Raw genomic sequence first — 25,847 nt, 5'->3', positions numbered from 1 at the left:
AACTAGGGAGGAATGAGGTCGCCCTCTCCAAGATCTGGCTAGGGACAACCTTGCGAGCCTTGAACAAAGCTTGCCCTCACTTGTTCTAGTGAGGGCAACCTCACACGAGACCAGTGAGGCCGGCCCTCACTAGCCTTTGGCAAGGGCAAGCCTTGCCCAAGGCCGTAAGGGCAACCTCACCCAGCAAGGCCGACCCTCGTCGATTGCATCCTATGGCTTGTCATCGGAGGCTAGGTGACCGGCAAAGGAAAAAGAGATAGGGGAAAAAAAGAAATTTAAAAAATTAAAAAATAATATATTTTGTTCACATCGGCATCTGTCATGCCACGTAAAATAGGTGGCATTCACGTTAACGAATACTAGCCAAAATTGGCTTAATCGACTCAATTGGCTAAAAATGAAAAGGTTTATGATTCAATTGGTAAAATTAAAAAATTTAGAACTGAATTGATAAAAATACAATAGGTTTAAGATTTTTTAAACAATTTATCTATGTTACAACTTACAATAACCTTCAATTCCAATTTTAAACTTCTCATGTACTTTGAAGCCGTGCATTCAACACAATCAAGGATATTCCAAGCTCACGAATTCAATATCTTCCATAAAACGGTCTCATCGTGTTACATCTAATTTGGTAAATTATGAAAATCAAAAGTTGCTTTATTACATTGATAATCTCACGACATTAGGCAAGTATTATTATCGTAAAGAACACAAAACACAACAGATGAATTAATTTTGGAAAATCTTTAAAATACACTATCGTCGGTTACCACGAGAGAAAAATCGGGTCTAATATTGAACACAAAATTGATTCACATTTTGTGGAAATTAAGACGTTGTCCGCCACATAACTCCGTAGCTAGATTGTACGCTTAAAAGCAGACGACGATAACTAAAAACATATGATTAGAAGAAGCAACACGAACAGCAACTCGTACTCGTGGGACGCTTAAGTTCTGGGCATGTATGTTTTGAGTGTTATTCTTAAGCAATTGGATAAGAAGCTTCCGATGAGAGTCCGCACATTCCTTTAGAACTACCACCGCCTCTCTGAATCCTCATGTAACCGCCTTCACCCCATGCCACGCCCCAAGAGTTCTTGATCTTCCAGAAATTGATTCCATCCTCGCTCTTCCCATACCAAACGACGACAACAACGTGGTCCAGCTGCGAGCCGCAATCTCCATTGAACACGCCATGTCTATAGCTCTGGAACACTCGCCCGCTTGCTGCGATAATGACCACGACTGTTTGTTGGGTGACTGCCTTCATGAGCTCATCCTCACCGGGCGGCACATCTGCAAAACCCTTGATTCGCACCGTGTGTTCTGCTGCTTTCGTTGCATTGCAAGTCCTGTCCATCCCATGGTATGCATAGGTATTCTGGGAAATGATTCCTTGGTTTTGGATAATGAACTTGAAAGCATTGTCTGGGTAACCGCCTCTACAGCCGTAACTTGAAAGTATTGTCTGCAAAACCCTTGATTCGCACCGGTAGTTTGCCGCTTGTGATCCCCACGATTCCTTCTACTGCTGCTACGACTAAGAATGCCCAGCAGGATCCTACATTGATGTCAGGCTTCTCATTATAATATGTCAGGCATTTGTTTGGTGTAGTTGTGGCTGTGAGTAGTTACATATATTTTAGAACTATAGAACCTCAAAACTGGGTGAAACATCTTCCTAAAAGATGTTATAAATTGTTGTAGCTATCGAGAGTTCATCAAACAATTTAATAAAAGATGCAGAACTCCTATTTCAAAATTGCAGCTACCTAAAGAGAACTATACCAAACAGGCTCTAAGTCACTCATATAACGTAAATTTTCCAGAAGTATATATGTTTTGTGTAATGCCAACTCATTTACTTGGAAAAGAAAACGAGTCTAGATGCAATCACAATGTTTGTGCTTACCACATCTACCTTGATACTTAGGGTCCGTTCGTTTCGCGGAAAATATCATGTTTCTAGAAAACATTTTCTTAGAAGTCATTTTCCAGGAAAATAACTCTATTTTCCAGTGTTCAGCCGAAACCTAAACTTTGAGTGGAAAATATTTTCCACCGTTCGTTAGCTAATTTAATTGTTTGGGAAAAATTATCAGAAATTGAATTTTAATATTTTTAATTGACCAAAAAATTAGTCTTATTTTTTATATTTCTTTTTTGTATTTTTAAAAATTGAATTTTTAATTGACCAAAAAATTGATAAGCATTTATATTACTTTGAGTGGAAAACTAAACTTAATTATTTGTATTTTTAAAAATTGAATTTTTTATTTTTTTTTTTTTTTTTTTTTTTTCCTTTTTCTTTTCCTTCCTCCTTCCTCCTCCTTCTTCCTCCTCCTTCTCCCTCCGCCGCATGCCTGATGATGGCCAGCTGCTTAGCGGCCGATTAAGACTCAGTCGCCAGATCCGGCGAGCTGAGCAAGACTCGCCCGATCTCGCCCGAGCTCGCTAGAGTTTTGCCGGGCTCTGGCAAGCTGCAAGCTTGTTGGATCTGGCGGCGGACCTCGGACTCCCAATCCTGGCGAGCCCGAGCTCCATCGCCAAATCTAGCAAGCTCGCAGCTCGCCATAGCCCGGCGAACCTCTGGCCAGCTCTGGCAAGGCCCAAGCCCCGCCTAGCTTGCCGAATTAGGCCAAGCCCAAGCTCTGCCTCAGGTCAGCGGGGCTCTGCCTCCCCCGATTTGGCGAGGCCCGAGCTCGTCCGGCTCATCCTTCAATTTGACCTTGTCCTTCTCGTCCTTCCATTCGACCTCCGGCAGCCTCGCCACCGTCAGGTCCATGGGGCTGCCAGCGCCGACGCCGGCAATAGCTTCGAATCAGCGCGCCTCGGCTCGGGATCGTGGCTGGGGTTAAAGCAGCCGCAGGGCGGCACCGTTGACTATGACCTGGTGGATTGCCGACACGATCTCCGCGGACACCATGTCCGTCCGGTCCTTACTCGGGAGGGCGTGGCTACCGAGGGACCGCGACAAGAACTGCTGCACCGAGTCCATCTTCGTGCCGACGGTGCCGAGGTTCAAGAACGGGACGTGGGGGTTGCTGTCGCCAACGAGGACGGGGACGGATCCTCCAATGGCAGCAGTGGCGCGCGCGCGCAGGGCTCCGGTGGGGCGGGGTGGGCGTCACTGGTGGCGGGTGGGTTCATCGCGGCGGAGGTGGAGCGGGAGCCGTTGATCGGCGATGGGGAACCGCCGGGGGGAGCTGAAGATATAGAGAGAGAAAGAAAGAAGAGAGAGAGAGAGAGAGAGAGAGAGAGAGAGAGAGAGAGAGAGAGAGAGAGAAAGGAAAAATATTAAAAACTCGATTTAAAAAAAAAACAGAAAAGAAAAGGAAAGAAAAGAAACAAGTGGAAGAAGTTATGGAAAATGTTTTCTTGTTCTCAAAAGAGGAAATCATTTTCCACAATCTTAAGAGGAGATTTTCCATTGACCGGAAAATATTTTCTTTGACCATCTGTTTTCCACCATCCGAACACCGGAAATTCCGGAAAATGTTTTCCCGGAAGTTGTTTTCCGCGAAACGAACGGACCCTTAGGCTCTGTTCGTTTTCATGGAAAATAATTTCCGAGAAAACATTTTCTAGATTTTCCGGCGTTCGTTTCATGGAAAATGAATTTCTCGGAGAAAATGTTTTCCATCAAAGGAAAAAAAGTCTTTCAAAGTAGGGGAAAATGTTTTCCACTTTTGAAAAGTGGAAAATATTTTCCTCACTTGACCTCTCTTATCACACACCTCTACGAATCCTCACTTCCTCCTCCCCTTTCTTCTTCTTTTTTTCTTTTTTATTTGAATTATTTTTTCATTTTTCATTTTTTTCGAATTATTTTTAATTCGAATTATTTTTAATTTTATTTTATTATTTTATTATTATTATTATTATTATTATTATTATTATTATTATTATTATTATTATTATTATTATTATTATTATTATTATTATTGTTTCCCATCTTCTTCTTTCTTGGCTAGTCGTTAGACCAGGTGAATTTCAAGCTCGTTGATCTTAAGCTCGCGCTCGTCGATCTAGCGAGCCTCGAGCTTGACACTCATGCTTGTCAATCTGGTGAGCATAAAATATTTTCCTTACCGAACATCGGAAAATATTTTCCTTACCGAACATCAGAAAAAATATTTTCCGAAACATTTTCAAGTTTTAGCCGAACACTATAAAATATTGTCATTTTCCTGAAAATGGCCAATTTGTTAGCGAAATGAACAGGCCCTTAATATGGTTTACAACACCTTTCTCTACCTAGTCAATGTTATTGGGAACATCGTCGGCCAGATTTTTGTGGCTATACGACGTCATTTTGGCAAGCTCTGGTTGGTTGGATGCCAAGTATCCCGTATGGTTTCAGACGAACTCCTAATTGGTCAGGTCTGAGAATTGGTTGAAACCTAACTCAAAAGTTCAACTTCCAGACCTTTTGAAATCCTCAATGAATCGCAAGTTCTGGGCGAAAATCGCCTGGCATTTTGCCTTCTCCTGTGGGTCCTCGTAGGTCCAAACATATTTGACCACCCATTGCTGGTGCTGCTCTGCAATGGTGGGCTCGCGCAACATGCGGACTGACATCGCTTGCCACGCCCAAGCGCTAAGAATTAGAGCAAGAGAGATGATGGATTCACTCTTGAATGTAAAAGCCATTGAAGTGGATGTGAACACTTTCTTTTGTGAATGTGTTTTATTCTTCTTCTCAGTGCGATATTTTGAAGTGGATGTGATGAGATAGCTGCAGCAGAGATGTATATTCTTAGGTTCTTCATAATCAGGCCATATGAAAAAAAATTGCGTCAATTTTAAGGTGGAAAATTTGTTCCCGATTCCATATTTTATATGGAAATATGAAGCAGAAAGCCATGCTTGTTCTAATACGAGTGATTATTGCGCATACACAACCGCAGGCAAAGACTTTGTCACATTTTTTGACTAAGATAATAATATCGTATCTCCATATTACATGATATATGCACTAATGGACCACATCAAACTTTCCTGTACAAACATCATGAAATTATGCTTACATTTTGCATGGACTCTTAATCAAATCCTATAGACCTGCAACTTGATTTCTCAAACATCATTAATTTGAATGAGACTAGAACTGTCACTAACCTATACTAGGCTGGTTAAGAGTCAAGTAAAGTGTGGGAGTCTGCCTTAACGTTGCGAACTAGAGTCAAGTAAGGAAGACTAGTTTTAGCTAGCGCCCATTACCAATCCCTCTTTTCTTTTACAATAATACTCCTTCATGCAATCATTATTTATTTATTTTTATGTTTAGACACGCAAGCGTAAAGTGGTCATCCATAAATGCACAAACATTATTATAAAACCATATTAACAATCGGATAGATTATTCAAACAATATAAGAAAACAATAAAACCGTATGGGGCAAAATTAATACAAGACCTTATTATAATGCGCCAATGCAAGACCCCTGTGAGCAAAGCAACAAGTGCTTTAGGAAGAATTAATTATACCAAACATGCAGGTGCAATGTAGAAGGCAAATAAATAAAATTTTTAAAGAAGGTGACCTAAAACTATTCCACGTGTACGGCAAGCCTAAATCTAATGCAACGGATGCGCTTTTTATATTTATTGTATTAAAAATAAACTATTCTAAATGATAAAATAGTGCATGGTTTAATCTATATGCATTTTTATAGATTCTTCTTCATCTTCTTCTTCTTTTAATGGAGATGCCTTATAAATGACCAAGCATGTGCATGATTTTTATTTATTTTTTTCCTTAATGCTGTGTAGATACAGACTTGACTATTGTGAAAATAGTAATAAGATAAATAAATAACCAAAATGATTCTAAATGTGTAGCGAAGCACTTATTTATGGAGAAATCTAAATCTCTCTTGATTTTTTTTTAATTTCTTTAATGCAGTGCAAACATGAAACTAGTAATAAATGAATTGATTTGAAACTCACCAATAAATGAAAAAATATATATGAACCTTTTTTTTTTCTTTTAAGTCTCATTGGTACCATGAATTGGTTAAAGATCAACAAATTTTGAAATGCAAAAAAGGAAGAAGAAACAAAAAGATGGCCGGAAGAAAAGCAGAAACAAAAGATATGCATATGTGCAAATGTGAAAATAGTGATAAATAGGTATCAGAGCATTTATATATGGAAAACTCTAAATTTCTTGTGACGTCCTGAAATTCAAGCCATTTTAGGGATCAATGAACGTGAATTTCGTTAATGCATTGATGGTTAATCTCATTCGGAATTGATCACTTCCGAGATACTAACCTTGAGGAGAAATGCTAATGAGGACAGAACTCATGCGACTAAAGAACTTGACCGTAAGACTTGCGTGAAGACGATCTATAGATTGGCAGGCCGATTTCAGGGACGACTAGAAGTCGATTCGCGGACGAAACATAATGGAACGACAGGTGATTCCGTTTACTGTTATCGAACCCATGAACGACCCTATGTCGATTCTCGGTAAATTGTGTACTTTGAAATAAGAATCTATCTTCCACAATTTCATGTAATCAATGACGTCCATGTGTCGAGATGTCTTGAATGTGGTTTGGCATGAGTTGGTTACACGTGAATCCTCGAAGCCGCCTATTAATCTAAGTTGTACCAAAATGGCATTTGGACGAAATTGACGTGGCATGAGAATCCAAGATTAGACTTCGAGTTTTCAGGAACGTCCGTGATGGACTATTGGACGATGCTACTTCGATAGTCGACAATGCCAGTTAAGTCGAGTATTTGGAAAAAGGATTTATGGACCGAGGAACCGAGCCTATGAGGACGTGGGCCGGGCAAGACCAATGTGAGCCTCATACCCAAGGTGGGACAGCCACCATGGTAGACTGAGACAAGCAAGTGAGCCCGTTGAACCCAACCGACCAATTTACCTTTCGAGCCCATTGTCTAGCCTTGAGCCTTTTTGAGCCAAACCAATTCCCGAGCCCATTCCTATTTATTTCCTAACCCATTTCTTAGGCCCACCCTTCTTTTCATCACAAGGGCAAAGTGGGTAATGTGCAAGGTGGAAATGACCATTTTGCCCCTAGATATTTTGAGGGAAAGTCAAAAGAAGAGAGAGAAGATGATGTCACTTGCATGGGGAGTTTAAGCATGCATTCATGGGCTTTAATGAGGATTGACAACCAGCCCTCACTTCACTCTCTCTCCCCCTCTTCAGCCCAAGAATTCGTAGCCCTCTCTCTCCCCTTGTTTCTTCTTCTTCCTTCTTCTCCTGCTAACCTTCCTCCAAAAACTTGAGTTGTTTGTTGCTTTCCCATGTGAACAACTGCTCATGCCACCCACCACATGCTCAGGACATCCAGTCCATATGCCTCATGGCGGTCGTTCGCCGGTCAGACCGTCGGCTGACCCCTTCGGTTGGCTAGAAGCCAGTGCCAGTTTGATAGCCTAGTCCTTGCACTGCTTTGCATTTTCAGCCTTTTTCCTCCTATTCTAACCCAATCTCCACCCAACCCAGCCCCCAACTAGTCCCCCTTGACCCCTAGGTGCTGCCGATCGCCGGCAAGCCGCTCGCTGGAGCTCCGGCTAGCCCGTTCAGCCTCTTTCCTTCTCCGACAGTCTAGTTTTTCGGAGTTGCAGTGAGAGGCAAAGTTTGTTGCTGTTGTTTCAGCCTTAGGACCGCCTTGGATTGTCGTGGTTGAGGTCCCCATGCGTTGCCTTCATCGTCGCCGCCGCGTTCATGTCTCCGACCTGCTTAATAGGTGAGTTTAGCCCCTAATTCTTCATTTAGTGCCTAAATTTACTTATGGTTGGTTTAGTTATGGCTAATTCTAGTTTAAGGGGTTTAATTGAGTTGTATGAGCCTTAAGATAGGTGGTTAGATAGATGGTTAAGAATAGTTTATATTAATCTAGCTTTTTTGTTAATTAATTATGGTCCGTGTTTAATTAAGCATGTTTTGCCTTAATTAATTGATTGTTTGTCTTAATTAATGATTTGCTTAATTTTTGAATTTAATTTATTAATTGTTGAATTCTGAAATTATACTCTTCATATTGCACTGTTCACGCGGTACTGTTCACGCGCACTGTTCATCTAGAAGTGAAAAATGGTCTAATTTCATGTGTTTTTGATCTTATGAGGTGAATTGGATGTGTAAAGGCATGGCATCCGCATGAATTGTATGGTTTTCACATAAAGAGGAAAATGATTTGTCCAAGGGACACTGGAAATGAACTGCTTTTATGAGAAATGATTTGAGGTTGTATATGCAAGCATGTGTGCATTGGCTAATGCTCAAAGATAAAAAGTGGGTTGTGGTGGTATGCTTGCCCCAACAGGAGTTCAGGGGGTGATAGTCCGATTTATTGGAAACTCGACAAGGTTTGGTTGTAGCCTTGAGGGGCATTAATAATCGGAACATGTGTGGATGCAATAGTGTATGAGAAACATGGCATCATTGGTTCCGATTATGCATGAGCTGATCATATTGTTTACGGCATGCACGCATGAATCAATAACGTGCAGGGTGGCAATGGTCAGGTGAAATCGCTTGTGACGCGACTAGTATGTGATTGATGAACTGCATCATCTAAAGGCCATGTGCATTGCATGTATTGTACTGAGATATAATGTGTAAGGTATTGCATACTTGGTAAGGTTACATGTGAACCGACTACTTAATTGTCAGTTGGCCCTAGCTGTTGTTTTTTGTTGGTTTGTTTGTGAGGTGGTTCTGGAGAGACACCCCAAGTTCAGTTAGTGTACTAATTGAAGCTTAAGGGGAGAACTCGCTGAGATTTTATCTCATTGGTTATTATATAACCACTTTCAGGCCGTTAGAATGGCACACCCGCCGGTGTAGTGGAGAATCCTGCCTCCTCTTCACTAGAGATCAACCAAAACACCTCTAAGTACGACCCGACGGAGCCTGAGTCTGATGGGTCAGAGTGATAGGGGTGCCAAAGCCGAGGGTTCATTTTTTATAGTTGGATTAGCCTAGCGTAGTTTCTTTTTGGTCTAGCTTAGAGGATGGATCGGCCTCTTTGGTGGGCTTGTAATTTGGAAATGATCCTCCGTTGGTTAATCCAATAAAAATGTATATGCTAGTAGTTGTTGTTTTTGTTGTTCATCCCTATATCCCTATTTGATTACTTGATTGTCTGTTTGATTGGGAGATGGTTCGTTTTCCGCTTACGCATAATGAAAGATTAAAATGAATGGTCATTGACGAGTCCTAGGACGTCGCTTTCTTTCGACCAAGGGAAGGGGTTGTTGCATGCTTGGGGTTCGGGGCGTGACATCCCCGTCCGGTTTTGGTATTAGAGCAAGATTAAGACCTGGAGTGATAAGGTGCGTGGGGTTTTTGGGATAGTGAGATAGGGATGGTTTTTATTCTATGTGCTTGTGATTTCTTGTGTGATCTTGTGTTGTAGAGGGTAGCTCATAGTTTCTAATTCCTGGTTGGAATTGGAAAGCAGGACTAGTGAGTGTCCAAAGTGATGAGCAATCTTGAGCAGAGAGCCCTTAGGCATAGGGCAGCAGTTGGTCAGACCAGTGGTAGAGATAGAGCGTAAGAGTACCCCAAGTTAGACAGGATCCTGTTGGCGCTAGAGACTTTGTTAAGACAACAAGCTGAGGATCAAGCTGTTGTTACGGCTGTTGTTGTCGTCGCCGCCGCCGCCGCCGCCGCCGCCGCCGTTCTGTTGCTCCTGCTGAGGTCCTAATGGTTCTTGAAGTGAGAGGTGAGGTTTGTGAGAGACCGATGCACAAGCTAGTAAAGTAGTTCGTGAGACTTAAGCCACCGAGGTTCAGTGGCGTGGCCAACCCTGAGGTTGCGACCCTTTAGATAAGGGATATCGAGAAGACCTTCACAGTACTAAGATGTTCAGAGTAAGATGGAGTACTTCTGGTGGCTTATCAGCTTCAAGGTAACGCCAGTACGTGGTGAGAAGCCACTCAAGGAAGAGTGTTCCCTGAAGGCACGATTCAGACTTGGGGTGCCTTTTGTGAGGCTTTTAATGGGAAGTACTTCTCAGATAGTGCGAGAGAGTCAAAGATGGCAGAGTTCGAATGGCTTCGTTAGAATCAGATGTCTGTGGATCACTATGAGGCGAATTTCAGCGAGTTGGTCAAGTATGCACCAAGGTTGGTAAAGGACCTTGTAGATAGGGCAAGAAGGTTTAGGGACGGCTTGAAGCCGGAGTTGAAAGACGAGCTGGTGCTCTTGAATTTAAAGAGCTTTGATGAGATGTACGAGAGTGCATAGATGATAGAGAAGAACATGGTTGAAAGGGTGACTGGATCTGGCTTGCAATTCGTGCCTAACCGAGATAATAGTCAGTTTGGAAAAGGATAGATGATAGGAAGAAAGAATCCTATCCCATCTAACAAAAAGAACTACGTGGGGAAACCGACATCCAATGCCATGGGAGTCTATTGGGTGTGTGGAAGGAAACATGGGAATCTTCCCTATCCTTCGTTGATAGTAACCTACTTCGGATGTGGTCAACAAGGCCACTGACGTAAGGAGGACAACCTGCTAGGAACGCGCTGCCGAACAATCAAGGTAGACCGATAGCATAAGGATGAGTTTATGCCGTTACCTGAGGGGAGGCGAAGGATTTTCCCGCTGTTGTTATAGGTATGATACCTTACACGATCATGCTACTTATGCGTTATTTGATCCTGATGCTATGCATTCTTTTGTTGCCGATTTTTTTGTTAAGCTAGTGGGGTTAAGTCTCAAACCATTGAGAGTGGTTTATAGTATTTCTACTCCATTTAAGGATAAGATATTATTTGAGTTAGGTTGTTATGGCTGTAAGTTAGTTGTGGGCGGTCACAAGGATGTTATTTATTTGATTGTAATAGCAATGTATGACTTTGATGTCATAATTGGCATGGATTAACTCACCAAGCAACAAGCCACAGTGAATTGTCATGGAAAGACAATTTAGTTTAACCTAGTAATGGGTGATAGTTTTGAGTTTGTCGAAATATATGGGGACCCTCCGTTCCTCTGATTTCGTCACTCAAGGTGACTCGGTTGTTGGAATCTAGATGCCAAGGGTATTTGGCATTAGTTGTGGATATGCTGGTAGAAGGATCAAAGGTGGAGGATATTGCAATGGTACAAGAGTACATGGATGTATTTCCCAAGGAATTGCTGGGTTACCTCTAGAGAGGGAGATTGAGTTTGTGATTGAGTTGGCCCCTAGGACTGAAACAATTTCCAAGGTGCCTTATAGGATGGTTTTATCATAATTGAAGGAACTAAAGGTGTAGATGCAAAAGTTACTGGATAAATGATTCATTCGTCCTAGTGCATCCCCTTGGGGAGCGCCGGTATTGTTTATAAGGAAAAAGGATGGGTCTTTGCATCTCTGCATTAACTACCGGTAGCTTAATCATGTAACCATCAAGAACAAGTATCTGTTGCCAAGGGTTGATGATTTGTTCAACCAACTTCAAGGAGCCTCGGTATTTTCTAAGATAGACTTGAGGATAGGCCCATCAGTTGAGGATAAAAAGGAGGATATACTGAAAACGGCGTTTCGAATGTGCTATGGTCACTATGAGTTCACGGTAATGCTGTTTGGATTGACGAATGCCCCTGCAGCCTTCATGGACTTGATGAACCGAGTGTTCAGTAAGCATTTGGACTAATTCGTGATTGTGTTCATTGACAATATATTGGTGTACTCGAGAAGTCTCGAGGATCATGAGAATCACCTAAGATCAGTACTGCAGACCTTGAGAGAGCATGAGCTTTACGCTAAGTTCAGCAAGTGCAAGTTTTTGTTATGTTACGTGGCATTTTTAGGGCATGTAATTTTAAATGTAGGGATCTCCGTTGACCCAACTAAGATCGAAGCGGTCATGAACTAACCGAGACCTACGACGGTAACTGAAATTCGAAGTTTTTTGGGATTGGCTGGGTATTATAGACGTTTTGTAGAGAAGTTTTCTGCGATAGCCATGCCTTTAACGAGATTGTTAAAGATGGAAAAGAAGTTTAATTGGACAGACAAGTGCGAGCATAATTTTCAAGAGCTTAAGCAGAAACTGACTACCACACTTGTGTTGACAATTTCGTTTGGTCCTGGTGGGTATGAAATATACAGTGATGTGCCGTATAAAGGACTAGGCTGTGTGTTAATGCAACATGACAAGGTGGTTGCATATGCATCCTGACAGTTAAGGCCTCACGAGCTTAACTATCCGACGTATGATTTGGAATTAGTGGCGATCATCTTTGCACTTACTCGTGTGGGGAAAGGTTTCTGATTTTTACGGATCATCAGATTTTGAAGTATTTGTTCTCTCAAAAAGAGTTGAACATGATGCAACGGCGATGGATGGAACTTCTTAAGGACTACGATTGCGAGATTTTGTATCATCTGGGGAAAGCGAATAAAGTGGCGGATGCACTCAGTCAAAAGTCAACAATTGCTCAGATGATGGTACATGAATGGATTCTTTTGGAGGGAGTCAGGGACTCAGATTTCAAAATTGAGGTCAGCCATCTTGCTAGTCTAATAGGCACTCTCAGGGTGGAGCCCGAGATGCAAAGTAGGATAAAAAGTGCCCAAGCGACGGATCTTGAAGTTCTTAAGATCCTGCAGATGGATCAGGCAAAGATAAAAGTAGACTTTCAAGTGTCCGAGGATGGGACATTGAGGTTTCGGGGACGATTGTGTGTTCCAAATGATGCAGAACTTAAGGAAGCAATCTTGTCGAAGCTCATCGTAGTAACTATAGCATCTACCCTGGCAGTTCGAAAATGTATCAGAATCTGAAGCCGCACTTCTGGTGGAATGGTATGAAGTTGGACATTGCAAAGCATGTGGCTAATTGTTTGACGTGCCAGCACGTAAAGGCTCAGCATTGTAAGCCCGGTGGACTGCTGCAACCTCTTGAGATTCCCTATTGGAAGTGGGAACACATTACCATGGATTTTGTGATGGGGTTGCCAAGGAGTCAGCGAGCAAAAGACTCAATTTGGGTAGTGGTTGACAGATTGACAAAGTCAGCTCACTTTATTGCCGTACGGAAGGATTTCACGTTGGATAGGTATGCAAAGTTGTATGTATGTTAGATTGTACGCATTCATGGAGTTCTAGTGACGATCATGTTTGATCGTGATCCTAAGTTTACGGCAACTTTTTGGAAAAGTTTGCAATCCGCTTTGGGGATGAAATTGTAGTATTGTACGGCGTACCATCCGCAGACGGATGGTCAATTAGAAAGGACAATCTAAACTCTTGAGGGCATGTTACGAGATTGTGTTATAGATTTTAAAGGCAGTTGGGAAGAGCAGCTTCACTTGGTTGAGTTTGCCTACAATAACAGTTATTAGCAGAGTATTAAAATAGCACCATTTGAGGCTTTGTATAGGAGACCCTACAAAACTCCACTTTGTTGGGACGAGGTTGGTGAGTGAAAAATCACGAGGCCAGAGTTGGTACAGCAATCTTTGAATGCAATTCAGATTATTCGAGACAGACTAAAGACCACTCAGATTTGTCAGAAGAGTTATGTAGACAAACGTCGTAGACCATTGGAGTTTAAGGTGGGTGATCATGTGTTTTTGAAAGTATCACCAATGAGGGGTGCTTCTAGGTTCAGCAAGAAAGGAAAGTTAAGTCCGAAGTATGTTGGACCCTTTGAGATTTTGGAAAGGATAGGGGTTTTAGCGTATCGTCCAGCGTTGCCACTGAAGCTTGCCCAAGTACATGATGTTTTCCACGTGTCCATGTTGAGAAAGTATGAACCGGACCTGACTCATGTATTGAACTTTGAAGAACTAAACGTAGACGATAGGGTGTCATACGTGGAGAGGTTGATACGAATAAAGGACTGTAAAGAGCAAATGCTTCGAAACAAGACTATCACCTTAGTTAAGGTGATTTGGCGACATCACGGGATAGAGGGAGCAACATGGGAAAGTGAGGAAGCAATGAAGCAACAGCACCCCCATCTTTTTGAAAATTTACCTGTAATTGCAAATTTCGAGGACGAAATTTTTGTAAGGGGAGAAGAATTGTAACGTCTTGAAATTCAAGTCCTTCGAGGGATGAATGAACGTTTCGTCAAAGTATTGTTGGTTGATCTCACTTGGAATAGATCACTCCCGAGATACTAACCTTGAGGAGAAAGGCTAATGAGGACAGAATTCGTGTGACTAAAGAACTTGACTTGGGAAAACGACTTGACTGTGAGACTTGCGAGAGGAAGATTCTATAGATAGGTAGGTTGATTTCAAGGACAACTAGAAGTCGATTCGCAAACAGAACATAATGGAACGACAGGTGATTCGGTTTACTGTTATCAAACCCGCAAACGACCCTATGTCGATTCTCGGTAATCATGTACTTTGAAATAAGAATCTATCCTCCACAATTTCATGTAGTCAAAGACGTCCATGTGTCGAGATGTCTTGAACATGGTTTGGCACGAGTTGGTTACGCGTGAATCCTCGAAGTCGCCTATCAGTCTGAGTTGTACCAAAATGGCATTCAAACGAAATTGACATGGCATGAGAATCCAAGATTGGACTTCGAATTTTCGAGAATGTACAGGACAGACTTTTGGATGATGCTACTTCGACAGTTAACAGTGCCAGTTAAGCCGAGTGTTTGGAAAATGATTTATGGACCGAAGAGCCGAGCCTATGAGGACGTGGGCCAAGCAAGGCCAGTGTGGGCCTCATGCCCAAGGTGGGATAGCCACCATGGTAGACCGAGATAAGCAAGTGAGCCTGTTGGACCCAACCGACCAATTTACCTTCCGAGCCCATTGTCTAACCTTGAGCCTTTTTTAGCCCAACCAATTCCCGAGCACATTCCTATTCATTACCTAAATCGTTTCTTAGGCCCGCCCTACTTTTCAACCCAAGGGCAAAGTAGGAAATGTGCATGGTGGAAATGACTATTTTGCTCCTAGATATTTTAAGGGAAAGTCAAAAGAAGAGAGAGAAGATAATGTCACTTGCATGGGGAGTTGAGCATGCATTGAGGGGCCTTAATAAGGCTTGACAGCCAACCCTCACTTCACTCTCTCTCCCCCTCTTCAGCCCAAGAATTCACAGCCCTCTCTCTCCCCATGTTTCTTCTTTTTCCTTCTTCTTCTCCTACTGACCTTTCTCCAAAAACCTGAGTTGTTTGTTGTCTTCCCATGTGAATCACCGCCCGTGCCACCCACCATCATGCTCAAAACATCCAAACCGTATGCCCCATGGCGGCTGTTCGCCGGTCAGAGTCGTCGGCTGACCCACCGACCGGTTAAAAGCTAGCATCGATCTAACCGCTTGGTCCCTGCACCGCTTCGCCTTTTCAGCCTTTTTCCTCTTGTTTTGACCCAATCTCCGCTCAACCTAGCCACTAGCCAGTCCCCCTTAACCCCCAAGTGCCACCGGTTGCCGGCCAGCCACTCGCCAGAGCTCTGGCCAACTCGTTCAGCCCTTTTCCTCCTCCGGCAATCTAGTTTTTCAGAGTTGCAGTGAGAGGTAGAGTTTGTTGCTGCTGCTTCAGCCATAGGACTACCTTGGATCATTGTGGTTGAGGTCCTTGTGCGTCGCATTCATCGTCGGCACTTCGTTCGTGTCTCCGGCCAACTTAACGGGTGAGTTTAGCCCATAATCCTTTGTTTAGTACCTAAACTTGCTTAGGGTTGGTTTAGTTAAGACTAATTCTAATTTAAGGATTTTAATTGAGTTGTATTAGCCCTAAAATAGGTGGTTAGATAGATTGTTAAGATTAGTTTAGATTAATCTTGCTTTTTGTTAATTAATTGTGGTTTATGTTTAATTAATTGATTGTTTGTCTTAATTAATGATTTGCTTAATTTTTGAATTTAATTTATTAATTGTTGAATTATGAAATTATACTATTCATATTGCACTATTCACAAACTACTGTTCACACGTACTGTTCATCTAGAAGCAAAAATGGTCTAATTTCATGTTTTTGTAAGGGGAGAAAAATTGTGACGTCCTGAAATTCGAGTCCTTTGAGGGATGAATGAATGTTTTGTCAATGCATTGTTGTTTGATCTCACTTGGAATTGATCACTCCCGAAATACTGACCTTGAGGAGAAAAGTTAATGAGGATAGAACTCGTGCGACTGAAGAACTTGACCTGGGAAAACGACTTGACCGTGAGACTTGCATGAGGATGATCCTGTAGATAGGTAGGCCGATTTTAGGGATGATTAGAAGTCGATTCGCGGACAGAACATAATGGAACGACGGGTGATTCTGTTTACTGTTATCAAACCCGCGAACGACCCTATGTTGATTCTCAGTAATCATGTACTTTGAAATAAGAATCTATCCTCCGCAATTTCATGTAGTCAAGGACATCCATGTGTCGAGATGTCTTGAATGTGGTTTGACACGAGTCGGTTATGAGTGAATCCTCGAAGCCGCTTGTCAGTCCAAATTGTACCAAAATGGCATTTGGACGAAATTGACATGGCATGAGAATCCAAGATTGGACTTCGAATTTTTGAGAATGTCCAGGACGGACTTTTGGATGTTGCTACTTCGACAGTTGACATTGCCAATTGAGCCGAGTATTTGAAAAATTATTTATGGACCGAGGAACCGAGCCTATGAGGACATTGGCCAGGCATGGCCAGTGTGGGCCTCATGCCTAAGGTGGGACAACCACCATGGTGGACCAAGACAAGCAGGTGAGCCTGTTGGACCCAACCAACCAATTTACCTTCCGAGCCCATTGTCTAACCTTGAGCCTTTTTTAGCCCAACCAATTCTCAAGCTCATTCCTATTCATTTCCTAGCTCGTTTCTTAGGCCGCCCTTCTTTTCAGCCCAAGGGTAGAGTGGGAAATGTGCAAGGTGGAAATGACTATTTTGCCCCTAGATATTTTAAGGGAAAGTCAAAAGAAGAGAGAGAAGATGATGTCACTTGCATGGGGAGTTGAAGCATGCATTGAGGGGCCTTAATGAGGCTTGACAGCCAGCCCTCACTTCACTCTCTCTCCCCCTCTTTAGCCTAAGAATTCGTGGCCCTCTCTCTCCCCTTGTTTCTTCTTCTTCCTTGTTCTTCTCCTGCTGACCTTCCTCCAAAAACTTGAGTTGTTTGTTGTCCTCTCATGTGAATCACTGCCCGTGCCACCCACCACTATGCTCATGACATCCAGTCCATACGCCCCATGGCAGCCGTTTGCTGGTCGGAGCCATTGGCTGACGCGCCGACTGGCCAAAAGCCAGCACCAGTCTGACCGTCTGGTCCCTGCACTGCTTCACCTTTTCAGCCTTTTTCCTCCTGTTTCGACCCAATCTCCGCCCACCCTAGCCACTAGCCAGTCCCCCTTAACCCCCAAGTGCCGCCAGTTGCCAGTTGCCGGCCAGACGCTAGCAAGAGCTTCGGCTAGCCTGTTCAACCCTATTCCTCATCTGGCAGTCTAGTTTTTCAGAGTTGCAGTGAGAGGTAGAGTTTGTTACTGCTGTTTCAGCCTTAGGACTGCCTTGGATCGTCGTTGTTGAGGTCTCCGTGCGTCGCATTCGTCATCGGTGCTACATTTGTGTCTCCGGCCTGCTTAAAGGGTGAGTTTAGCCCCTAATCCTTCGTTTAGTACCTAAACTTGCTTAGGGTTTGTTTAGTTAGGGCTAATTCTAATTTAAGGATTTTAATTGAGTTGTACTAGCCCTAAGATAGGTGGTTAGATAGATTGTTAAGATTAGTTTAGATTAATCTTACTTTTTGTTAATTAATTGTGGTTTATGTTTATTTAAGCATGTTTTGCCCTAATTAATTGATTGTTTGTCTTAATTAATGATTTGCTTAATTAATGAATTTAATTTATTAATTGTTGAATTCTGAAATTATACTGTACATATTGCACTATTCACAAACTACTGTTCACGTGCACTGTTCATCCAGAAGCGAAAAATTGTCTAATTTCATGTGTTTTGATCTTATGAGGTGAATTGGATGTGTAAAGGCATGACATCCGCATGAATCATATGGTTTTCACAAAAAGAGAAAATTGATTTGTCTGAGGGAAACTGGAAATGGACCGCCTTTATGAGAAAGGATTTGAGGTTGTATATGCAAGCATGTGTGCATTGGCTAATGCTCGAAGATAAAATGTGGGTTGTGGTGATATGCTTGCATGATCACTAAGTTGAACCCATCGCCTTGACATGAGTTTTGGGGGTGATAGTTGATTTACTCGTCACCTCGACAAGAGTTCAGGGGGTGATAGTGTGATTTATTCGCCGCACCAACAAGAGTTCGAGGGGTGATAGTTCGATTTATCGGAAACCCGACAAGGTTTGGTTGTAGCCCTGAGGGACAGTAATAATCGGAACACGTGTGGACGCAAGAGTGTATGAGAAACATGGCATCATTGATTCCGATTATGCATGAGCTGATCATATTGTTTATGGCACGCACGCATGAATCGATAACGTGCAAGGTGTGGCAATGGCCAGATGAGATCGCTTGTGACGCGACTCGTATGTGATTGATGAACTACATCATCTAATGACCATGTGCATTGCGTGTATTGTGCTGAGATATAACGTGCAGGATATGGCATACCAGGTAAGGTTGCATGCGAACCGACTACTTAATTTTGGTTGGCCTTGGCTGTTGTTATTTGTTGGTTTGTTTGTGGGGTGGTTCTAGAAAGATACCCCGAGTTGAGTTGGTGTACTAACCAGAGCTTAGGGGGAGAACTCACTGAGATTTTATCTCACTGGTTATTGTATAACCATTTTCAGACCCTTAGAATGGCGCACTTGCTGGTGTGAGTCCGATGGGTCCGAGTGATAGGGGTGCTGAACCCGAGGGTTCGTTTTGTATAGTTGGATTAGCCTAGCCTAGTTTCTATTTGGTCTGTGTTGACACCTAAATTTTGGCAACCCATTTAGTTATTTATCACATTAAAAAATTATGGGTTAATTTTTAACCCCTAACCAGAAATATTAGAATTAAGTTGCATAGCATATAGTTTTATGAGCATTTTTCTATTTGCATTGGACTGGCGACATATGGGTTCAACTTGATGGTTTAGGGCTTTAATTTGACAAGTTGGACTAAGCCCGCGAAGAGAGCAAATTGGCCCAAGCTCGTGATATTACGAACCCATCTTAGCGAGATTTCAAATTTGAGAAAAATCCTATTGCAATTTTGAATATTTGAATATTCATTTTTGCAAAGGAAATCTAGAAGAGATGTGGAAAAAAAAAAGAAATATTGCATTCGGAAAAGATCTTCGTGGATGTTGATTTGAAGAAGAAAATAAAACCCTAATTCTTAACCTATAAAAGGGTTGCTACACTACAGAAAGGGGGGGGGCGAGACAATAGAGAATACACGGTCACCATTGCGAGAGGGAGAGAAAAGGTTTTTTGTTCTTCCTGGCAGGTTTTGAAAGTCCGCATAATGAGAACGCAAAAGAGGAGCAACACACGTCCGTAAGAAAAGGGAGAAGAAGACAAAAAGGTAGGTCTTCGCTTCGTCAAATAGGAGGGGGGCGAATATCTCTCTCTCGGTCAACACTGGGTACACAAAAGAATCTGGAGAGAGAATAGAGGGAGAGCGAGGTCTTTTCCTTTTAGTCTCGGCTTCGTGATTCCTCCCACCGTGGCGTTGCGCTCCCGCTTGTTACAACGCTTCCCTCGTTTAAGCCGCGATGCCGCACCCCGTGTTGGACTGAGATGACGAGCCATCTTTACCACCATGACGTCGGCTGCTCCCGCAACTCCAGCCCTCAGAGCAGCATCGCACTAAGCTGCCCTTGAGTCACTCTTGAAGGCACGCGACGGTCTCTCTTGCACCCACATCGAAGCGGCTTTTGTTGTGGAATCCAGCAAGCCCCATCGGCGAATCCGGATTATTTCTTGCGCTTGTAGCACGCCCCATCATCACAGCCGATAATCAATTTCGCCACGTGTGAATTTTCTCTTGCGGGACTTATGGTGAATTGCTTATGAGTGAACTTCAGGAATTATGGTGTCCTTCAAACAAAAATCACACTAACCCGTGGAGTTGATGTACCGTGAGGCAGCCAGCGAGTTTCCCATGACGAGTAACCTTGGTCAGGCCACATCAAGCTGCAACAACGTGTCTGGTTCCATACAACCGAGACCAATCCTGCAAAGTTCTATCCTTTATTTTTACTGCAGATTTATTTTATTTTATTATTATTTTTTTGGCACGGTTTCATCACCCATTACACGTAGAAGATGCCACTTTCTTATTTCTTTTGATGTATAGAAGTGGCCTAAGAGGGTTGCTCGGTCAAAGTCTTCAGTGGAGGCATTCAGCAAAGAACGAGAAACGAAAAATCCCACATTGACCTTCTTTTGGGAACAGACGAAAAGCAAGAATTAACCAAGGCATTCTTTATCATATTTCATGCCGGCGTTCCTTTAATATCATTAGTCGTGGAGTCCCTTGGCGAGTTAATTGACTCGCTGTTGCCCTGCCATGCTGAGACGTGAAGCCTCGATGTGAGCTGCTCTGACACCATCCTTTGGCCTGACGTCAAGACAAGCTGCCGTCACATTGAGCTCATCCCCGAACCAAGCATCCCGTGAAGTTTCTGTTTTGTAGGTTCGTTGATCGTAAGCACCACCAAGAGACCCATGAGCCAGCATCACCGTTAGTTGCCCCATTGGCCACCATTTGCGAGCCATCCATTGACAAATTTCAATTTTAAATTATATCCGCAAATGGGGTAAAAAATCTCATCCAAATTTGATTTAGATATCATATTGCCTAGGTTGATGAGATTGATATCTAATTTAATCTTTTTGAGTAATAGGCATAATGTCAATTAGGATTTATTGCCTAATCCGCAACCGCACGTCAATTTTTTATTCCATCTATAAGGCTTTAGATGGAATAATTAATCACGCGGAAATAAAATTGATATCTTGATCTTTAAGGTTTAAGATCAATTTATCGATTTTATTGGCAAAATAATTAAGTTGATTAGATATCGTTTCTAGATTCAAACGATGGATAATATCTTTGATGATCGTGAATGATTTCGTGCTTATCTTTTAATTGTTTATTTATCCCAAAAATACAAAAAATTGCATTTACATTTCATGTAGATTAGAATTGATTTCCTAGATAGAATTGCATGATAGTTAGATTCTTTTCTAATTATATTAAAATGCATATTTAGATGGTATCTAGGTTAGATGATATCTTTGAATTAAATTGCATGTCGAGATAAATTTCTAAGTTAAGATAGGATTCAGATTAGTTTATTTCCTAACTTAAAATAGATAATATCTCACTTTAGTTAGATTTTTATTATTAGTAATTTTTAATTACGAATTTTTATAAATAATATATATATATATATATATCATGCGCATATCATATAGAATTAGGTTCATGAAATGCATGTCATTTAGTGATTATTTCTAGGTCCATTTAATTAGAAACCACCCATCATTAGAATTAGGTCATTTGGTTAAATTGCATTGCACATAGATTAAATTTCATTAAACAAGAGAAAATCATAAAAAAAAGATTGAGTGAGTTCGTGTTAATTAGAAATCATATCTAGGACTATCAATATAAATTCTGATCTAACATTGTAGATGCTTTCGATGCCATGAGGTAAGTCCTCTTGCAATTTATTCATTGCTTTCTTGAGTGTTAAATTGGTGATTTGCGCACCCGCATGATCATCTCACATGTTAAGGAAATAGAATTAAAATAAATTCAAGTTGTCTGCAAAACATTTTTTTTTTCAAAATAAAAGGGAAATGTACCAAAATGGCATTAGAGAAATCTAACGTAACCAAGTTCTCGAACTCATAAATCTCTTATTTGTAGAAGTAAAGTAAATATCCCGTTACTTTACTTGGGTTTCTAATCGACCCACCAAAAATAGATTAGTGGCAACTCCTAATTGGAAAAATCATTTGCATATTAAGAATTTAAACCTAAGTCGCGAATTGTATGGGCTTAGGAGAGCCCGAGTTAAGATTAAGCTTAGTAATCCATTAGCCAAACCCTAAGTGGTGCACTCAAAATTTTGGTCGCGACAGTTTGGCTTAGAGGATGGATCAAACCCTCTGGCGGGCTTGTAATTTGGAAACGATCCTCCGTTGGTTAATCCAATAAAAATGTATATGCTAGCAAGTAGTTGCTGTTGTTTTTGCTGTTCATGCCTCTATCCCTGTTTGATTGCTTGATTGTCTATTTGATTGGGGGATAGTTCATTTTCCGCTTGCGCATAATGAAAGATTAAAATGAATGGTCGTCAACGAGTCCTAGGATGTCGCTTTCTTTCGACCAAGGGAAGGGTTGTTGTGTACTCGAGGTTTGGGGCGTGACATTTCCACATGAATTTTTTTTCATGCAATATTATGTTTTTTTTTTCATTGCTAATGGTCAAACTACTAAAACATACCAAAAAGCAAAAATAGATGGAATCAATTCTGTTGTGCGTACATGAATGGGTAGCGCAAATTAGATTGCGAATAGTATGTTGGAAACTAAGTGGAAAAGCATCTACTTGGATGTAGCAAATCATGTGATATTCACGATGATAAGCATGCCAACAAGAATTAAGAGATGGCTAATAGGCTCACTTCATGAATAACTTGGTATAACTCGAATCACTTACCTCAAATGGAATGCCGTGCAAGGATTAAGTGGACAACTCCAAGCTTGGTCAGGCTAGAACGAAAATTCAAGGCGATATGGCGGGCCACAGACACGACGGTGAGCACTCTCGATTCATTATACTATTCTCTAAATTCTTTCCTCCGGGCAACATTTCTCATTCATATTCTTGTTCTCTTTCTGTTGTTTGGTCCCCTTAGACTCCGTGAAACTCCCTATTTATGGGGTTAGACCTTCCATATTTCATTCTCAAAATTGAATTTGGATTTCACCCCCAAATAACCCTTTGAATAACCCCTAAATCTCTCTAACCACCTTATTATTCTAACCAATTAACAAATTGATTTTACTTCGGTGGATTTGGGGAATTAGGCGTGATTTTGCACCTGAAGAATGAAGACTCATTCTTACAAATTTTGGTAAAACTGAAGGGGATATCTCGGCAACTTTTGAAGAAGAATTGGGCCCATTTGGACTCGATCATCTATTCCAGGCCGGAATGCGCTTGATTTGCATCAAGCCAGTTTTGGGCCTCATTTGTTTAGACTGGCCCATTCGACCTGGCTTTAGTTGAACGAGGCCCGTTTGGACTAGGTTCACCAGACAATGCAAAAAGCAAAAAAAAAAAAAATAAAGATAAATACAAAAAATATTTTTGCCTGCATAATGAACCTAGAGAATTTTTATAAATAGCTAAAACAAGAATTGGCAACCGGACACTAGTTATTGGAAAATTGTCCAAAAAATTAGTAATTGCTCACATATCTTAGGATAGGGTTCAATAGTTAGCAGCAAATTTCTTACCACATCGGCCTTGGTTCTTTATAGGGTTCACAGCACCTTGTTTGACCCAATCGAAGCTCTCCAGGATGCTGTTCAAACCTTGGTACTTAAAAGAATTGACTTGGGAGGAGTTCCTACGTGTTGATGATAGTAGTTTGTGTCCAATATATGCTGCCACAAATTCCTCATTTGGTTAAGTCCGAGAACTTGTTCAATCCTACCTTGTAAGTACAATTTGCCGTGCCATTGAACTCCTCGACAAACCGCAAGTTTTCCAAGAAAATCTTCAGACGCTTCACCTTCTTGGCGATGTCTTTGTAGTTGCACCTATGCTGACTCATCCACTCCTCGAACTTTTTATTCGTGAATGGAATGTCGTAGACATGAGACGTGGCATTGGTCCTAAACTTTTGCTACATGTTCAAATTAATTCCTTAACTATATGAAAATGTTCATGTTGTTCTTCTATTATTCAAGTTAAAGGAATTAGGTATATGGCTTTCAATTCAATATGTCTAAATATTGGACAAAAAATAACATTACACGTGGATTATCGCTTTAAGATATTCTATTCAAATTAGAATATAATAATCATTTTAATTTGTTTAACTTGTTCCATTTGCAAAAATTATTTTAATTTGATGATATTAATTATTACATTCTAAGTTCAATAACTCACATGAATAATTTACTTGTAACATTATTTCTTTACCCACCATTCAAACTTACTAGATTGGAAGCCATATCAGCAAATTCTATTAACTTGAATTAATGAAAAGATAACATAAAAAAAAAAAAAAAAATGTAGTCTAGAGATTAAATTGAATGGTTACTAAAAGTTTAGAAATCACATTAAGCAAATTAAAAGTTCATAATGACATGTATAGTGGGTCAAAGTTCAAAGTCCATTTGTGTAGTTGTATCTTGATAGAAGTGAACTTGAAATTAATTTATTGGAGCAATTTGATGGCAACGGAAGTCAGTGACAGAACATGGTCAATGTCATTGTTTACTCAACGAGTGCTTGTTCCACATGATGTCCAAAAGCTAAACAAAACGGTCCTCGAATGGTCCTAGATCATTCTCTGGCTTCAACGAGGGTTTCTGTGACTATGGCGTATACAGCTCGAGCATTTACTAGGTAGGTTCTTTTAAAGCTAGACAGAACTAAATTGGTCTGAAAATGTCTCTTATTATATTCCATTTTTCTTCGTGCACCTTTGTTGACACCTAAATTTTGACGATTTAGTTTATTTATTTATTGCATAGAAAATTAGGGGTTAATTTTATTAATTTCATAGCATATAGATTTACATTGCATTTATTTTATTTTTTGCATTTTTTGCATTTTACTGAACCAATGGCAGATGGGTCGAATTAGTGGTTTTGGGTTTTAAATTAGTAGGCTGTGCTAGGCCCACGAAAGGAGAGAATTAACCCAAGCCCGTCGTTATGTTTAATTAATTATCTTGTGAAAAATTAAGATTTGATGCGATATTACGATGATTTTTGGAAATTAAAAAAAAAATCGCATTGTAATCTTATTTTTATCAATAGATGATGAAATCGGAGGAGAATATTTTTTGAAATGAGGATTTTTGGAATTTAAGAAAATCAGGTTATGATCTTATCTTTAAAAATCAGTATAAAATATTTAGGAGATAAGGAGAATAAAAGATTTGGGTGATCGGGAGGTTATAGATTATCTTCGTGCATATTGAAAAAACGAGATAAAATATTCTACAAAGATTACCTATTTTTACCTATAAAAGCAATCGTGTACGGGGAGAGAAAGGGGGCTTTTTCGAGGTTTTTTTCGTCGAAAAGAAAGGAAGAAAAAAAGTCAAAAGGTGAAAAGAGAGAGAAAAGTGCTGACAGCAGCAGAGGGAGAGAGAACCGTGCGTGGAGAAGGGGAAAAGCAAAAAGTTAAAGGAGGAATAGTGTAGGGGCAGGGACTGTTCACTGTGTCCTTCCCTTCGCTGCTCACGATCGTGCATTACCGGCCGGAGGTCACACCGCCGGGCAACCCGGAGCCTCACACCGCCCCTACTCAGCCCGTGTTGACCCGCGACAATCAAGTGCCCTTGCAGCTGCTACCACCTCGCCTTGGCCGCTCATCCCCGACGCCCGTGAAGCTCCACATTGCACCACCGCGCCGAAGTCCACCGTGCCTTGCTGCCCAATCCACTGACGCCGGACGCCTCGCCACGCTGCAGGACGTGTGTGCGACCACCACCGCTCCTCGCCTTCCGTGAAGCCCGACGCCCTCCTCCGCTTTCCGCCGGTAATCAATCCGCCCAACGCCGCTTGCTGCTCCCCATAGCCGAAGTCTCACCGCGCACGCCAACGCCCCCGGAAGCCGAGGCCAGCCGCGACCACTTCGCTTGCAGCCCACTCCAGTTACAGTGCACGTCTCCCCCACGACGACCCAGGTGCCAATCGCTCCTGACCC

General features: G+C 41.5%; 1 protein-coding gene across 1 annotated transcript; it reads right to left on the bottom strand.

Annotated features, from left to right (window-relative positions):
- Positions 1 to 990: 990 nt before the first annotated feature.
- On the bottom strand, positions 991 to 1,368 carry LOC104446926 (cysteine proteinase EP-B 1). The gene has a single exon (XM_010060715.2). It carries the CDS (start codon positions 1,366 to 1,368, stop codon positions 991 to 993), a length of 378 nt encoding a protein of 125 aa, XP_010059017.2.
- Positions 1,369 to 25,847: the final 24,479 nt, after the last annotated feature.

This window comes from Eucalyptus grandis, chromosome 5 (genome assembly GCF_016545825.1).
Source record: "Eucalyptus grandis isolate ANBG69807.140 chromosome 5, ASM1654582v1, whole genome shotgun sequence".
Lineage (NCBI taxonomy): Eukaryota > Viridiplantae > Streptophyta > Magnoliopsida > Myrtales > Myrtaceae > Eucalyptus > Eucalyptus grandis.
This window is presented reverse-complemented; position numbering and strand designations above follow the sequence as displayed.

Excerpts from the sequence above, each read along its gene's own strand:
- LOC104446926 (XM_010060715.2), bottom strand. The coding sequence starts at position 1,368 with ATGGACAGGACTTGCAATGCAACGAAAGCAGCAGAACACACGGTGCGA.